The sequence below is a fragment of the Solanum lycopersicum genome, chromosome 6, assembly GCF_036512215.1.
Source record: "Solanum lycopersicum chromosome 6, SLM_r2.1".
In the NCBI taxonomy this organism is placed as follows: Eukaryota; Viridiplantae; Streptophyta; class Magnoliopsida; order Solanales; family Solanaceae; genus Solanum; species Solanum lycopersicum.
This window is the reverse complement of record NC_090805.1, coordinates 41,436,077-41,454,511: the sequence shown is the minus strand read 5'-3', so window position 1 is coordinate 41,454,511 and position 18,435 is coordinate 41,436,077. Positions and strand designations below refer to the sequence as shown.

General features: G+C 33.8%; 2 protein-coding genes across 5 annotated transcripts; both read right to left on the bottom strand.

Annotated features, from left to right (window-relative positions):
• Positions 1 to 1,165: 1,165 nt before the first annotated feature.
• LOC101246833 (casein kinase II subunit beta-3) lies at positions 1,166 to 9,358 on the bottom strand. Of its 4 annotated transcripts, none has more exons than XM_004241932.5 (5): positions 7,539 to 9,358; positions 4,341 to 4,559; positions 2,675 to 2,784; positions 2,435 to 2,600; positions 1,166 to 1,487 (listed from the first exon to the last, which is right to left on the bottom strand). In XM_004241932.5, the coding sequence occupies exons 1-5, from the start codon at positions 7,771 to 7,773 to the stop codon at positions 1,357 to 1,359; spliced, it is 861 nt and encodes a 286-aa protein (XP_004241980.1). In that variant the 5' UTR covers positions 7,774 to 9,358; the 3' UTR covers positions 1,166 to 1,356. The 4 variants fall into 4 exon arrangements, with proteins under 4 accessions (XP_004241980.1, XP_010322880.1, XP_010322879.1 ...); XM_010324578.4 differs by having other exon boundaries at positions 2,675 to 2,769; XM_010324577.4 differs by having other exon boundaries at positions 4,341 to 4,556.
• A 114-nt stretch (positions 9,359 to 9,472) lies between these two features.
• Positions 9,473 to 14,640, bottom strand: LOC101244495 (uncharacterized). Its single transcript, XM_010324579.4, has 3 exons — positions 14,305 to 14,640; positions 11,361 to 11,917; positions 9,473 to 10,245 (listed from the first exon to the last, which is right to left on the bottom strand). Exons 1-3 carry the CDS (start codon positions 14,600 to 14,602, stop codon positions 9,994 to 9,996), a joined length of 1,107 nt encoding a protein of 368 aa, XP_010322881.2. The 5' UTR covers positions 14,603 to 14,640; the 3' UTR covers positions 9,473 to 9,993.
• Positions 14,641 to 18,435: the final 3,795 nt, after the last annotated feature.

Genomic DNA, 18,435 nt, shown 5'->3' with positions numbered 1-18,435 from the left:
TAAAAAAATAAAATAAAATTAACGCCAAAAATTCACAAATAATTATAGTAAACTTAAATTCACAAATAATTATAGTAAACTTAAAAATGCTATTGACAAATTTAAAATTTGAGTAATTTACATTCCTAAAATAATTAGCAAAGTTCTAAAAACTTGAAAAACTTAACTAACTTCAGAAATGGGACATGAGATATACCACATTCTAATGTCATGATCATGAACAAAAATTCTAAGATAACAAAGATTAGTTAAGTGACCATCTAAGATAACACTAAATGATATTTACTTGTATTTTGTGCTGAAATGATAGTGTTATTCATCATATATGATGCCCTCCAAGAAAGTTCTATTCAGTAGTTTGGGATTTGAGGAATTGAACAAATTGTGATGAAAAATCAATAAAAATGTTTACATGTTAAAACAAAACGTAGAAAAACAGGGGTTAATTTATTTATAATCTGAAGGAACATATTTAAGGATTAATACTTCCTAAGCAATTTTGCAGTTCTTCTACAAGCCCCAACTCTGGCTCAAGAAAAGAAGGGGTATCCATGAGATTCGTTTCGTTGAGTTACGGATGTGCTCCCATCTCTTCGGTGGAAGCTCGACTAGGAAGGTTTTGAGGGAATAGATCGACATCATCTTCTGGCATTTATTTCCCCGAGGAATATGTAAATCTTATACGAAAATTAGCTAGAGTTATACAGTTCTACATAGTGCGATGATAATGAATCTATCCCTCTAGGCTCTACGTTTCTCCACTTAAATATTATCATAGTCAACTTCCTAATCCATGATGTGTTCTTGTCACACTTGACATTAAACCTAACCAAACCCCCAAGGCTCGAATTTTAATGATTTATCTCAGCCACAATGCAAAAGTTAACAATTTACCAGCACATAAGATCTTTCACCCGATAAAATAATGCACAGCTAGAAGTCAAAAGGGAAAGACTTTTAGAGACATATCATGTTTACTCAAGAAAACACAATGACATTCAATTGAAACCCCAGGCCAAAAGTCAAGTGTATGTACAAAAAAAATATTATGTGTCAAATCCAAGTTGCGATACTTGGGTGTACATTGACATACAAATCACGCTACAGAATAGTTTGTAACGCAGTATTTGAGAGATCCTCACAGGGTAACAAAAAAAGCACAAACTGTAGCAAGGGAGAATTGTATTCATACATAAACGTAGTCCAAGTAAATTTGTTATCACACAGCATCTTCCAAAGCCTGTATGAGAATAAAACCTATAACAGAACCTTACAATTCTACATGTGCTATTAAAAGCATTACCTCTGCTAGCACATTAATAAGGAAAACATAGACAGTAGGTAACACTACCAGGATCAAGGCTTGTGGACCTTGAAACCAAAAACTCTGGGAACGTAGCTCTGAGAAATCTTCTGTGGCTTGAGATGTCCATAAGTCATCAAGAACAGGTGCGGAAATGTGGTTCCAAAGTAAGCTCCATCAATGTCTTTGACATAGTAAAGGAAATGCAAAAGAGACATTGATATATATGCAAAAATGAAGAGGAGAAAATAAAACATCATCCCTGCCTTGCTTGGGAGAAAATGTCTAAATGTGTCGGACAGTTCAATAGTATTTACAGATTGATTCCCTCTTCAAATCTGTCCACCCATCCACAACTTGTTTGATGCATTTCAAAGAAAATACGAGAAAAATAAACATGGTGGCTGTTGTGGAAGAAAGGTTCGAAACTAAGATACCGTTTACTCTTTAAGATCTTCCGATATTCAAAATGCTACCAAAACAATTATGTCTCAGTCCCAACAAGTTGGGTTAGCTATATTACCCTCGTTTACATTGCGACTCTATTTAAGCTCATCTCAGGACAATATTATACAAAAAAAAAAAACATACTGCAAGTTCTCTATATTATCTACTGGCATATAAATCTCTGACAGTATTAAAAGAGACTCAAATAAAAGCTAACATGACAAAAATTGCTGCCAACTCTAAGGTAAATTAAACTTCCCAATTTTCTCAGAACACCAGTATCCTCTAAAACTTTTCACTACGAGATGAAAGATCCAATCTCAATTCAAGGTAGGGAGATACAAGACATGGTTCTACTGCACTATCTTTTGAACCTTAAAGAAAAAGACAGGCTTCAGATTCCTTTTGTTTTGGATTATTAGTAAATAGCAAATGACAGGGAACTTGAGAAATTGAAATTGATGGAGGTAAAAGAAAAGAGGTAAGGATAATGGATTATGCCAACTTCTCATGGTAGGTGAGACGTGCAAACCACATTCATGTATTCCTTTGTTTTCAAATCACAACATTCAAGTTCCTAGTTTTACACATTTCAGATGAAAGGAAAAGGGGGCAAGATGACAGAATGCAGACAGTATGTTGATGGTTGCATTAAGAAATAACAAAGCAGAACAAAAAGGATACTCTCATGATATCTTGACCGAGGTGTATACGCATCTTCACATCGAGGACAGTATATATTCACTCTGCTTTGTCGAGGAATGTCTGACTGGCCAACAGGGAGGCATGGTTGTCCACAGCAGTAAACTCTAGGACATCTCCCAAACTCAGCATTCTTGTACTTCTCTAACTGAAAAGACCAGATACCTTCCAATTATTATAGCTATGACCACATATAATTTTCAATGCTACAAAAATTCTTACCATAGCAGCGAGTCCCTTTGTTGTCAAGATGTAGCGGGCATGTATTAGACCATAAAGCATCTCTGCTGCTGATTCAACTAGTTCATTCTGTTCTTCTGTAAACATATCACCTACACATTTCAGGCATTCTCATCGATCATATGACCTTTGAGAAACTACCACAAGATAACAGGCAGAGGACCTTTTTAAATCCTAACGTTGTGAACATGTCTTCTATAATGGCATGGAGAAATGTTTCTCAGAACAAGCACATATCTCTAATTTGCTAAAATCTTATATAGAGAAAATTCTTCAAAATTACTACTGAGGTAACTATAGAACACCAAAGTTCTCCTCTTAAGATATAAGAAAATACCAATTACAAACCCCACTCTAAACAGTCTTATCCAAATAAGATGTTTACTTTCAACAAAATACAGCTCCAATGTTAATACTTGAGCATATTTATGACAAGAATATAAAATTATACAGGACGCTAAGTCAACAAAACCAGCCTTCATGCTCAGTAAAAGCTGGGGAGCTATCACTTTGAACAGTCACCAAATCAACCTCTACTTTCAGAGAACTTATATACAAATACACCTCTCTGGCGTCCTTTAAAACTCATAGAAGAAGACATGATTACCTTCAAACTAGCAAAGCATAAGAAGCATCCAGATGCACACTAGTACGGCAAGAACAATACACATGGGAAACTAATACACAATCATGTCTTTTTTTATTTTAATTGTTAGTAATGAAACAATCATCTTAATGCTAGCAATACAGATTATTAAGACATTCCACCTGAAAGTAACAAATATCAGCTATTATTATTGTTAGATCCATGACGGCAAACAAATCTCTCTAAATGTCAAACCATTTGTAATTTGGTCCGTCTAATTTTCATCAACTACAACTGCTATAGATCAAGGGGTTGTTTGGTATGGTGCATAAAAATAGTGCATTAGTTATACTTGCATTAATTATGCTGAGACTATTTCTTATGTAGTGTTTGGTTTGGTGTATTGAAAATAACAGGCATTGCATAGTTTCTAAAAAATTGTTTACAAAATACCCTCCACAAGTAGGTGGAGGTGGTTTTTTCCAGAAGCACCTATGTCTTTAATCATGCTAATGCATACATTGGAACCCCTTGCATTACTAATACTGTTGATTTCCATGTATTAGTTGTACATACCTTAATACCAAATTGGTTGAAAAAGTGTACCAAACATTCATTAGCTTTGTGTATTAATAGTAACTTGTTAGGTACTTCTTCAATCTTTGTATAACTGATACAAGCATTAGTTATTCAGTCTTTTGTGTATTATTAATACATGGAAAACCATGATATAGTAATGCAAGGGGATTTAATGCATCCATTAGCATGGTTAACGAATCAATTTCCCCTCAAAACCTTTTTTAACACACCAATCCAAACAATGAATAAGAAATAACACGAGCATTATCATATATATTGTTTAGCACCATTCTTATAAACCCTACCAAACGACCCCCAATAATACGCAAAGCTAATTCATGAACTTATTTCTAGTGCACTCAGGAGACAGCGAGGAACAAGCCAATCATGACAGACCGTAACCTTAGATACCCAGATGTGCAATTTGCAAATCACAGTACACAGCAGAAAGAAGTGGTCACAATATGGAAAGAGAAAACTCACCATGAGAAGATTCGACGTCTAGAATCAGATCAAGTGCATAGTCATAATATGGTACGAGGCTGCTTAGACCGCACAGGTTAAAGTCATCTTGGATGTAGTCATCATCAACTTCACAGAAGAACTCATTCCCACGTAGACCGCAGTACCATGAGATCCATGAAGTGTCTTCTCCATCAGAACCACTAATATCTGATGCCTCACTGTCTGTTTCAGATTCTGCTGCAAATGGAAAACAAAAGTAAAAACTACAAGAAAATTTAGTTTCATAACTGGACAAAATCAGTTAAACTGCTTAGCAAATCTTAAAATTATAAGACATGAATCTGAGCTTATGGATTAAGAGCCTGCTTTGATTGGCTTGTGCTTTTAAGCCAAAATAGCTTTCAAGCACTTTTGGAGTGTTTGGGAAATTTAAAAGGTGCTTCATTCAGCTGATCCCATGGACTAAACCTATATATTCCTTATTAAAACACCTAGTTCACTGATTCACTGGTCAAAACCAGCCAATTGAAGTCCTCAAAATTCCAAACATTTATCTTATTATTACCAACTTTTAATACTAAAGAAGGATTATGTGGAAAGAAAGGATCTCAAGATGTTTTGAAGATGGTAGTTCAATCCAGAAGATAAAAATGCATTATGTGCTGCTGTTCTATTTTTGGTGTAAAACAAGAACCACAAGAGATTCAGAAGCTATTCTTTATGCTCTAGGATATCTGTAAGGAGATAGAAATTTCTAATGTATATTGTGATACATTTTTCCAGTAATTATGGCCAGTACAACCTTTGTGCTTTTAGACTATATAAAATTTGTTACCATCTAAACAAAAGACTACAAAAGGATCCGATGAGGAACAAGCTATTTAAGATGTTCTACTTGTGTTCAAATTTTATTTTATTTTAAGAAAAAAAGATATTCTACTTGTGTTAAATTTTATCTTTTCCCTATTATAGTTGCTCTTTTCTTTTTAGCCAAAAGTGAAAAATGAATACATGTTATCTTCCTCTTCAATGCTCATTTAATGAAACTTTTCTCGACCTTTTGGCTGAGGTCAAGTGATGTTCATTTAATGAACTCAATGTGTGTTACTAACTATGTATCTCACAGAATGATCATCCTCTTGGATTGGAAAATTCTAAGGGTAAATGCCATAATAATCTCTAAACACGAGTCTTATATCAACACCTTACGTTCTTCTTATCAAGATATATCAGGGCCTTGAATTTTTATATTAATACATAAATATGCCCTTTAACTAGGTTTCAAATCACATTTACGCCCTTCAACTTTGAGTGTTCACAAGTAGCCACTTAACTTAAACTTGTATAAAGTTGAACAAATAGACACACATGTCCTACATGACATCCTACATATCATTTTGTCCTACGTGTGTTGTGCCACTTCAGGGCCTTGTATTTCTATATTAACACATAAATATGCCCTTTAACTAGATTTCAAATCACATTTATGCCCTTCAACTTTGGGTGTGCATAAGTAGACACTTAAACTTAAACTTGTATAAAGTTGAACAAATAGACGCACATATCCTACATGACATCCTACATATCATTTTGTCCTTCATGTGTTGTGCCACTTAAGACTCATGTGTTAACTTGTTCAAATTTATACAAGTTTAAGTGTCTACTTGTGCATAACCAAAGTTGAAGGGCATAAATGTGAAATGAGGTCAAGTTAAGGGGCACATTTATGTATTATGCCTTTTATATTCTATTTCTTTTTTTCTGGAGGAAAGTCCTACATCAGGGCCTTAATTGTAACCATCAAGCATAATTAATGTGAGGACTTCATAAAGCAATCAGATACAAAATAAATGGCATGGCTTAGTCTCATGCAAGTGACAAATGCTCATCCATGATCCACCCTAGGAAGTGCCAAAAGAAAAAAGAGCAAAAAAGCATGAAGATTTTCCTGAATTGTTTCACTTATTATAGCTAAAGAAAGCTACCATGTTCATCCTGGAAGATAAGTCTGAATTTATTTACTGATTATAAGCTTATTGTAACGTGCATATCCGCTCTTTGAAATAACATTAGAAGTTTGTTTTCATTCATATCTCACAAATGGATAGGTGATGTTGCAATGATACCATCCTTTTATTCCCAAGTCTCGAACATGCTGAACTAACACTTGTATCAGGATATATCAGGGACTTGCTACTCTGATGCAGTCAGTTGTACTAGCCCACATACTATTTGCATACTTACAACTGCCCCAAGCCCCTATAGTCACCAAATTATCCATAATCTCCTGAGCTTTGGCCTCAGTCAGGCTTCCCCATCTAATCCTTGGCTGGTCATATGAAGTTCTCTTCTACATTTTTCTCTTGATATCGAAATTCATAACCACGAGCTTATAATGGTTGTAAGATTCTCGCTCGAAATAAACTTGTGGTCATCGCAGTTACCTCTACCACACTTCCTTTTTTGAGAAAACCTCAATCACACTTCCTAAGGAGCAGGTAATCTGTGTGTGCATTAGACACTACACTACGATAGGTCACCAAGTGTTCCTCCCTCTTATGAAAGCTCAAGTTAGCTATGAACAGCTCAAAAGCTACCGTGATGTCCAAAAGAGACACTCCTGCGTCATTTATATCCCCAAAGCCAAAAAAACCATGCGCTTCATCATATCCTCTCGAAGTGGTCCCTATGCACCATGTTGATCAATGTAGCATGTGTCCAGGAAACCAAATTGGTAGGAACCAAGGCTAGAGATGTAGGAATGGAGTAGGCATTTTAGTAGACAAGGTGAATGATATGATCATAGCCATTAATAACAACACTAACACTAGAATCAACAACCTGGTGCCACATGAAGCTTTAATGTCACCAAATGCAGAACAAGCTTCAACACTTGCTCCTGATCTTCTCATCATGCTTTAAAATGTAATTTGATCATAATTACTCTTCCCAATTAATTTTCATAACCATTAAAGTAAAAATGAAATTGTGCAGCCAAATTTCAACCTCTAAAACCTAAAACTTTAATTAGATAACAACCAACATAATAGATAAATACAGTATACTCCCTTCACTCCAACATATGACTATTTCCATTCCATTTCAGAACACCTAATATGTCTACATACATCCTTCTATATATGCATTAACATTTTAAACTCCACCCTATGAATTTACCATTATAATATAGGATGTAAGGAAAAAAAGTGTGTATACCATCAGAGCACTTATTATCAGGAGGAGGAGGAGGAGCAGAGTTTCTGAGCTGGTCCTTGGATTTGGACAGGGCAAAGCGATGATCCTTTCCATTAGTACCCCTGACAGTAGTAGTGGAGGTAGAAGGAGATGAGCGCTCCAAGTGCTTATCCAAGGCTTCATTTAATCTCTTCCTATCACCTACACGTCCCATCTCCGGCTTCGATCCACCGCCAACTCTTCTTTCTTTGTACATATCTCTCTCCTCAGCTTATACGACAATTAAACAACAGGACTCGAACCCTAGGGCTTCAATGTCCGAGAAACGAGGAGAGAGAAACTTAGGGTTTTTGGTGAGGGGGATTGAAGGTTATCCCATTTTCTCTCTCTAATCTATGCTTATTGATGGAATGTTTTAGAGAGAGACAGAGAAGGAATTGTGACCGGAGAAGGTGATATATAAACACCGGCGGGAAGAACTTAGCTTAGCTTTGCTTAGGCGATTTTTTCGGATGGGTAATGCTAATGTATCGTCGCTTGGACATTTTATCGTGGTGCGATTGTATACGTGTAACTTTTGTCACTGATGACTTCACCAGTAATTTTGAATCTTTTTGTTTGGTGGATGTCAATTTGCCAAAAATTGTAAGCCTTTGGATTTAGGGCCTGTTGGACATGGATTTAAAATCAGCTTAGTTATCAAAAAATTCATTTTTACTAGTAGTAATATTTTTAAATATTTGGATTATAAGTTTAGCGACGCATGCACAAGTTTATCATGAAAGTAAGACTTGATACACATGTCATTTAAAGGAGAAAAAATTTAAATATTCCAATGAAAATATAGACAAGGATGTTAGTCAATGTAAAGAAGGGGGGGGTGGGGGGGGGTGAGGAAGGGGTAAATAAATGTATCATAAAAACTAAAAGATAAATTCTAAAGAACGATGGTCAGATCAGTTTAATTGTGTTGGTTGTCAATTAAGAATTTTTATGTTCATAAGATAAAAGTTGTGGAGATGAGAATATTAAAATAGAAGTACATGCATACTAAAAGAGATATGATTAAAAATGAGGATATCTAGGACAAGATGGGAGTAGCTTCAGCGGAGGACAAGATCTTGGAGAGAAGATACATATATGTCGTGATATAAAGATGTGAGAGGTTATTTATGATTGTTTCAGGAGAGATAGAGATAGATCAAAGAAATATTAAGGAGAGATAAAGATAGACTAAGAAGTATTCTGAAATGTGATTACATGGGATATGATGCAATTTCAGCTTACATAGGACACGAAATATAAGTGTTTGGAGGACAAAAATTAAGGTAAAATGATAGTAGGTGACAATGTTCATATTAATAGTCATAGTATTGTTTCAGTAGTTTCCTATCCTTTAATATTTGTTGCAATCTATTGTTACTTGTATCTCAATCATCGTATTATTTTGTTGTAGTTTATGTTATGTTACCTATATGTTGTTTTTTTTAATTATTTGTTGTTTCTCGTACTTTTGATACTTCATTTCCTAGACTTCTTTTTCTTGAGCTAAGGAGTCAAATTTTATATTTGACTTCACAATGTGAAATTTCAAATCCTACTTTTCAAAGAATTTAGAATTTGAAAATTAAAAATACAATTTAAAGCTGACATTATAATTTTATGCAAATTTCATAAAGAAACGTTCATTTTAATCAAACTCACAAATCCTATGACCAAAGACCAACTTAATTTCAGGGATTAAATTGGTTGCTCTTCCCTTTTATTTTCTTGAATCAGAGAGCATCGGTGATTAAAATTGATTTAGTAATCAAAGTATTCAGATTAATAGTACTTCCTATTAAAGGCAATTGCAAGATAAGGCATAAATCAAATCCAGTAACTAAAATGTACAAATTGTGTGGGATTGGAGTTGTAGCCACTCACTCTACATCAACAATTCAACATGATAGAAGTTGACCAATAAAAAAAGAAACTCCCAAAAGAAAACAATGTCTAATTATGAACCATTTATGTCCCAAATGATTCATAAACTCATTGTTCATCGTACAAAGACAAATAAAAGAAATCCAAACTAGGAACCTTCTCCAAATCCCCTAATGTTTGTGTCTTATCAATTGACATACACCTGATGATAGTACAGTAATTCTCATTTCTGCAACTTGGGTTTATTGTTACTTATTTGGACAAGAATCACTGTCCTTGTCACAATCTACATATATCTCATTAGTTCCACATCTAAAGATTATGAATTTACTGTAAGCTTAACATAAGAAGATGGATAGGAAGCGACTTCAAAAACCAAAAACCAGCCATCGATAACAACCTTAAGAGAAACTCCCTTCAGCCACATAAAACCTAAACATATTTGCATACAACGCTAACAGCATATACATGATAGAAACTCAAACGAGATGTGTACTTGACTGTCTACTTGTGTAGCATCAAAAGCTAAAAACCACTCGGTAATTAAAGCTCAGTCATCATCAAAGTACTTCTCTTCAGCATCATAATTTGCTTCTTTTATCCAGTGATCATCCAAGGTCTCATCCTCGTCAATTTTTGAGTAATCCAGATTATCTTCTCCTAATAAAAACTTTTCCTGCATGATGTAAGAAAACTGGTCCAATCGTTCTTGCATCTCCTCAGTTGATAAAGTTTCCATCACAGCAGCTCTTCTTATTTCTGATGGCACGTCAATAGAAGCATCAAGGATGATTGGGTGTACCTTCACATAGGAAAAGAAATCATTTTCTGATAAGTAATAGGAACAGTAAGCCTACTAAGGATAACAGGCTAAACAAAAAGAAAATGGTCTATGCTTTGAGAACATATTCTGTGAGGTTACTATAGACAAAAGCTTGCATTCAACAAAACCTAAATAAAACTCCAACTTGAACCTCTACAAAGCTTCACTACAACTGGAATGTGTAAACAAGATAATGATGGTCAGTGAAAATTGTGGAGCTCCCTGTTGACACAACTCCAACTTGAGCTAACAAACAAGATAACACATGAAAACTTGATCTCCAGAAATATGAATGCAAAAGAAAACACAGAAAAAGACAGAGATGAAGCTAGCATAAAATCCTTGAAAAAGATAACAATGCAAGCATCTCCCAGAGAAGCTCATAGAAGGTATCCACCATAAAATGAGCTCCTAAAATATCAGTTTTTCAGCTGAAGAGTTGATTCATAACCTTTTTACATCACACTTTTACTTCTCAATTTCAATGGATACATCGCGGTTTTAAGTTAGACTGTTGCCTAGTACATTCAGATTTGCAAAAACCCCTCCCCCCACAAAAAAAAATGCACACCATTTAAGGGGGGCACACTAGTAGGACTTTCCAACTGGCAATTACGATGCATAACTTCATAGCTCTCCAAACTTCGTTAACATGTTACTGCAGAACACCACAAAGATGAGTGAGTCAGAAATTGCAATGAATCATAGACTCCCCAATCCAAACACTAAAACACTTTTACACTTTAGGGGAGGTATTACCACTAAAAGAACTCTTTTTTTTTATGAAGACCAACTAAAAGAACTCCGACACAATACTAAAGTACTTCCAACCAATATCCCATTCTTACTCAATTGTTGCGAAACAACAAAAGAAATATGCTATGTCAAATAAAACACAACTAAAATTATGTCTTTCAACTGACAATCATCCATAATTCCTTCGGCATAAATGCAATATAATAATAAGACACAACAAAAATATGACATCTATTGAAAATAGCCTACAAGTTAGCATGTAATTGCAAATAATCAGCAGACCCAACAAATGTTTTAGTGTATACTATCAACAAATTGAGAGAGGGTACAACAACTACCTCTTGTCTATTAGATGAGATGTCCCTTTCACCTTTGTCTTTCTCCTGCACCTCCTCCTCCTGCTCGTCTTCTTCTTCCTCCTCCTCCTCCTCCTCTTCCTCGGTTTCTTCTTCTTCTTCCTCCTCCATCTTCTCAAGTTCCTGATTATCAAACCCTACCCAATCACTTTGAGCCACGCCTCGTCTCTGTTGCTCATCCCTAATTTTCTTAACAAGCACTGCCTCTTCTGACCGCCTCATAAGTGTTTCAGACCATCGCTCTCCCGGTCTTGCCATGCTCCTACCACTTGGATCCTGAAACCTCCCAATATACTCATGATGCAAATATGGCTCTCTTTCCCTCATTGCATCCTCTGAAAAGTACTGTCCATCATTTACCAATTTGTCCAGATATGCTCGCCGTCTGTTCTTAATCTTAACTGATCTGGACTTCAGATCTTCTTGTGTTGGGCTAATTACACTTCGCAGGTGATTCAGATGCCAATTGATTTCATAATCATTTTCCATAGTTCCAAATTCATTTAGCTCATCTGATGTTAACTGTGATCCATAACGTTCTGAGATTCCAATAATCAACAAAGTGGTATTTAGAAACACAGATTCATAAAGTTTATATTGTTTCTTCATTTAAAAAATAATGTAGCTAAAAGTTCTAGTTCAGCACAGGAGATATTAGGCCTTTAGTGAGGTAAACAACCCAAATAACATAGTGAATCAAATAGGCCCATTTACTGGAATTAAGAAGTTACAACTTGAACCCTCAAATATACACAGAGGGAGGAGGAAGTGCTAGAGACGGTTTCAGCTGGAATAACATACAAGGTGCATAGGATTTGGAGCACAATAACCTACGCCTTCTTCCCTTTTAATAAATTTATATATTTGACTACTCTCTTGTTTGCAAATTTTTAATCTCTCAAACTGTCTTTCACCATTTGAACAAACATCAGTGTTGAGTAAAGGCTCGACTGCTCGAGTGGGGAGTGCTTAAGCCAAGATAGTAAGTAAAGCTTGTTTGCTCTGCCTCTCTTAGCTGGTGCTCACACCAATGCCAAAAGGCCCACCTCTCATGGCTCGTGGTCTTTGTTTTTAACAAGAGGACACTAGATAATTATTATTTTTTTATAACCGTGGTGTTCGGGCAATCTTGCACACACCATGACTAATTCCACGGAATACTTGCCAACTCCCACCAGCAACACGTACCAAATAACTCGATCCACCAAGCTAGACTAGATCGGAAGAGATCACCTAGTGTTTTTGCCTCTATTGAAATTTGAACCTGATAGTTCTCAACCCACTTCATTGATCACTAGGCTACACCTTGGGTGCGACGAAGCGACACTAGATAAGTATGAAAAAAAATCCATTGAAAGAATATTAGTAAAAAAAATTACAATGGTTATGTCCAGTGTTTTGAACGGCGAGAGGCGACAATAGGCGACAAGGGCGTGGCGAGGCGAGAGGTGAGACACTTGCCTTTTTGAATCAAGGCGCCATTTAATACCAAAAATTAAAAATAGTTAATTGCATATATAAATATCCAAAATCATAATAGTAATAACACATATTAGCAAATATTCAATTCAAAAACCAATAGTAGATACTAAAATGTCTAACACTTTAAAGACCAAATAATTCAAAATACAATACTAAAACTTTAAAAGTCTATTCTTCTTCAAAACTATCCAACTCTTGAAGAAAAGAACTCAAGAAGAACTGAAAGATCAAAAGAAGAAGAAAAAAAAGAGGTATACCTCAGGTCCTCAGTGCAGCAGCAACTCGAAGATGATGGAGAACAGGAGAAGAGAAGCGATCGGCAAATTTTGACAATAGAAGAGATTGCAAAGGGAAGAGGAGTCGGGGAGAAGAGATTGTGAGGGGAAGAGGAGTCGGGCAGTAGCAAATTTTGAAAATAGAAATTTTGAGTACTATTGTTAAGTCAAATCTTTTAAAAATTTTAAATCAAAAAGGCGGCGCCATTTTTGTCGCCAATAGCTCGCCATGGGTCGCCTCGCCTCTATGTGGAATAGCGAGAAGGGCTCGCCTCGCCTCGCCTCTCGCCATTCACAACACTGGTTATGTCCGAATCAACTTACACACATCTCGACTATTTCCCCGAGTACCATCTATCTCATGTGATGAGTAACAGCTATCTCATGTTAGCATAGGCATCGGGTAAAAGCATTAGGCAAATTAAGAGAATCACCTAATACTTTTGGTCTCTATTGGGGTCTGGCTCATGATCTTTCATGGTTTTAACCCACTTCACTGGCTGCTAGACCAACCCTTCGGTGAGAATGGATATTAAATTGATCAAGTAATAAGATTTTAGAAATTTATATCTGAAAATTTGTCATTGAGTACTTAAAAATCATTTTATTCTTCAGCTAAACTGACGTGAATCACCTCATAAAAAAATTTTGATATAAAAGTAACTGTACACCTACTGGGAGAATCACCTCATATGTTTGTGTTTAGTCAGTTTTCACACATCACATTTACTCTATCTGCTCCTTAGCACCTTTCTTCGCTAAAGCTCACGACTGTAATTGCAGTTTGCCTTAAAGTTCCACTAGACTAAGGTGCTTTTGCCTCAACAATTCTGACAAACATAAAGCATCAATAAGATAAGAGGTCTAACACGAAATACTAAGATTTCTCCGAAGATAAGAACTTAACAAGAGATTCAATGTATATCAACTAAGCAATGCTGTCTCTTTTCGTAATTGAAAGTGCTGAATATTTTTGGGAGGGGAACAATGAATTCAAGGCCAACATATCGATTAGATGAGGAAAAGTTGCTCCATCAGAATCTAATAGCAGAATTGCTGGCAACAACACGAGGTCAAGGTTAAATTGCACAATTATCAGCCACATAAAAAATAAAACACATATGATCAATATAATCGTGAGAAAAGAAAATAAAAAATTAGTAGAGTACCTAGAAAAAGGGGAGTGTCGCGAGAGAGAAGGTCGATAAGGAGGGATTTGCGTTGGAAGGCAGTGGAGGCGGACGATTGCTGAGCGCGTGGGAAATAGAGGTTATCAAGCCCTGAAAGCCTATCTGATATTTTCTCCATGGATTGATTACTCAAAGTTTTAGCCATAGACGACGTCGATTTCCGCTTGCAAGCGCCGAGCTGTATAAAAACCCACCGCCGGCGAGTAACAACAGATGTGAAGTCGGTTCGTTCGGACTTCAGACGTAGCTTTACAAGTTTGCCCTCATGATTTGACATTCGATCTAAAATTCAGAAAAAGGAAATTAAGTTTTATATTTTACTAATTTTTTATGAAAATTATCATTAAAATATTTCATAATTTAAAATATAAAATTTTGAGGTAAAATTATAATTTATCCTTTAAAAGTTTATAATTACAAAAATCTCTCAAAATGAATACAATAATATATGCGTTGATACATTAATCTAATGTGTAATATATGAGATACACTAATATGATGTGCAAGGTACATTTTATACATGATTCACTAATTTGATGTGCGGGATACATAAATTTGATGTGTGAGATACACTAATATGATGCGCGAGATACACTAATCTGATGTGCGATGTACATTTTATACATGATACATTAATTTGATACGCGAGATACATTAATGTGATGCGTGAAATACATTAATGTGATGTGTGAGATACATTAATGTGATGCGTAAAAATGAGAGATTTTATAAATTTGTAAAACTTGTAAAAGATAATGGTATAAATAAAATAAAAGGTGAAATTTTCGTAATTAATCCAATATATAATATTTATATTAAATATTAAATGAGTTAATACCTTTATAAAAAAAATTATGTAACTAAGCAAACATATACTAGATAATTATGTAGGAACCATATACTAGATAATTATTTAACATAATTATAGTGTGAACAATTTATCACTCACCACTAACTTCTAGTTGTATTACATAAGCCACGATTTATTTTTTTGTATATTTCGTTTCAACAATTTTACAAAGTTATATAATTAATGTCTCTCCATAATCTTCTTACTTATTTTCCTCCTTAATTCATTTAACAAAAATTAGAACTGTTTCTTTCCCTCTCAAATTGTGCAGCAAAGATTATAAGGGCAACTTATGGTGATTTCAACTTTTTTTATAGCTAAAAATGATGTCTTTAAATAAAAAAGAGTTGTGTATCTCATGAAGGTAAGGTTTCAGTTTCAAATACTCGTGTTGATTTCAATAAATTGCTCAACATAATCCAATCAAGTAATCATTAAAATACTTGTACCAAAGCAGAATGTGAATATTCAAAAAGCTATAAAATAAAACTTATCAAAGCTTTTTAATTTTCTATGTTGTCTTGGAATTGTCTATTTTTCAACTGAAGATGGAATTGAAAATACACTATTAAATTGAATGGAAGAATTAACTTTGAAAATCAAAATGATTCTAAGAAATTCAGAAAATGCATTTACTTTTTTTTCTTCTTCTTAGGGATTGGATGATGAATTCTTGATTGGCTTGAAATTGTAGGAGAGATTATATTTTAGCAACTTAATTAGTAGCTTATATAATTATAGTGCGTAGAAGTTCATTCATTAAATTGCAAGTCTTATGCGAGCATTGTGTTGTAACTTGTAACTATTTACCTTGTATAGAAGTAAATATAAGAAGATTTTCACGACTAGACGATAGTTCTTCTTTACTTTTTATGAACTGATTAAAGATAAAAATGTAGGTTAGAAAAAGATGATATTGGTCCAAAAAAGAAGAAGATAGAGAGTTAGAGATGTGTGTTCAATTGCATCCTAAAATGACACGTACACAATTATAGAAGCAGCTTTAAGTCTAAAGAAAGACGCAAAACTTTCTATGTGAAATATCGTAAAGTGATTTTTTAGTTGAGTGACTTTCTAAGTAAAACATCAATAGTTGAGTGATATTTGAGTTATAAAACAAAAAGTCAAATGACTTTCTAAGTAATCAATTCAAAGTTGAGTGATTTTCTAAGATGGGATCATCATTTCTTTTTAATACTCTCTCTGTTTCAAAAAGAATATCCTCATTTCCTTTTTAGTCAGATTAAAAAAGAATGACCCATTTCTTTTTTGGCAATACTTTAACTTTAATTTTACACGTGATATATTTAAGGCCACAAGATTAAAGGGCATTTTGGTACATCTGTCATAACTTTAATTTAGAACTACAAGATTAAAACGTCTTCTTTTTTTTCTTAAACTCTATTCCAAATCAAACTAGGACATCTTTTTTAAAACGGAGGGAGTATTATTTTGCATTGAGTTGCATTTTTCATGAAGGTTTTATTATTAGCATTTGACTTGTAACCATGTTTATTTACATACTTGTAATTTTCTTTACCGTAAGCCTCCGACAGAATAATTTGAACAGTATCAGTCAGAATAGCAGCAACATCAGTATCCTCAATACTATCACCAATTTCAAGACACATATTGTATGCAATTGTTTCTTAAATTGATAATAATTTATAATATTATCTATTAAAATCTTAATCCTGAAAATAACATAAATATTATTATTGTGATACATAATAAAAATATATAAAATTAATATTTGAATTGTGATGTCCCAATAAACTATTTTAAAGGTGTGAAATGTTTTTCAGAATTAAATAAGTATTTTTCTATTTTAAATAAAGAATACATAAATTAATTAATATTAGCGAGTTATAAGAGGAGAAATAAAATAACAAAACTAATTTATGAATTAATTAAAAATTAAAAGGCAGAACAAGGGGAGTAAGAGAAAAAGCAAGAAGGAAAAAGACTATGAGCCTGTTTGACTCAGTTTAAAAGCTGATCAAACTGACTTAAAAGTTGATTTTTGACTTAATTAGCTGTTTGACAATACTCAAAATAACTTATTTTAAGTTAAAAAACGTATTTTAAGCCAAAAGTTAAAAGCTGAGGTAGGGGTAAGAGTGTTTTTTTTTAGCTTATAAGTTGTTTTAAGTTGACCACATTTTTACCTTTTGCCCTTAATATTTTTATACAATCTCCAAATTACCCACATAACCCTAACATCTCTTTCTTCATTTTTCCCTTTTCACATGTGGATGATAGACAATTATTATTACTAATAAATGAAAATAAAATAAATCTTAAATCTTTCAAGTGATCTATTCAAATTATATATTATTAAAATGTAAAATAAGTTGCACATATAACTTAAATAAAAATTTATATTCCTCTTATAAATAATTTGTGATAATAAAGAAATATGTGAATGATAGACAATTATTGTTACCTATGGATGAAACTAAAATAAAATCTTAAATCGTTCTTTGATCTATTCAAATTATATATATATCTTTAAAATCTATAATAAGTTTATATTCCTCTTATAAATAATTTGTGGTGAGAAAAAAATATGTGAATGATAGCAAATTATAATTATTTATGGCTGTAAAATATAAATTAATTAACTTTTATTATGTTAACAACTTTTAATGGTATTTCAGACATTTTGATTTAAAAAGCTGTTTATCAGTACTTATTTGCCAAACATATCAACAACTTTTTTACATAAGTGTTTATTTTAAAAATAAATTTCAACACTTTCAAAAGTAGTTTTCTAAAGTTGCTTTTATTAAGCCCATCCAAACGGGCCACGTTTCTCAAATCAAAGTAACGCAACTGCCAAGTGTTTGAAGTTGCCATTTCTTCAAAAAATGGAACTTCTTAGACACGCTATTAATTGGTTTCTTAAATACACATCAAAATAATATTTTCTTAAAATAATTTTTTTGAAATAAATAATATGCTTAGCCAATCTCCGCACAAGATACAATACCAAGACAGGAGACCTCGAGCTCGGTCTTGATACGTGAAACAAGATCAAACCCATCAGCCGTGAGGGAGTGGTCAAGAAAAGTCTTAGGGAAAGAATGACTTCATGAAATGTGGTAGACCAATTGTTCTACGTTGAAATTGTATGCACCGTTAATCTAAGAAATATTTATACAATCGGCGGCTCACTTACCATTTACGTAAATTACTATAACAAAATAACTCTTAAGGCATTAAATATTGTTATTAATAAAGAGTGTTAAAGTCTTTAT

Excerpts from the sequence above, each read along its gene's own strand:
- LOC101246833 (XM_004241932.5), bottom strand. The coding sequence starts at position 7,773 with ATGTACAAAGAAAGAAGAGTTGGCGGTGGATCGAAGCCGGAGATGGGA. Across the intron at positions 4,560-7,538 it reads TGATAATAAGTGCTCTGATG|CAGAATCTGAAACAGACAGT; the intron begins GTATACACACTT and ends TTCCATTTGCAG. Across the intron at positions 2,785-4,340 it reads AGACGTCGAATCTTCTCATG|GTGATATGTTTACAGAAGAA; the intron begins GTGAGTTTTCTC and ends TGAAATGTGTAG.
- LOC101244495 (XM_010324579.4), bottom strand. The coding sequence starts at position 14,602 with ATGTCAAATCATGAGGGCAAACTTGTAAAGCTACGTCTGAAGTCCGAA. Across the intron at positions 11,918-14,304 it reads CGACACTCCCCTTTTTCTAG|AACGTTATGGATCACAGTTA; the intron begins GTACTCTACTAA and ends TTGGAATCTCAG. Across the intron at positions 10,246-11,360 it reads TCTCATCTAATAGACAAGAG|GTACACCCAATCATCCTTGA; the intron begins GTAGTTGTTGTA and ends TCCTATGTGAAG.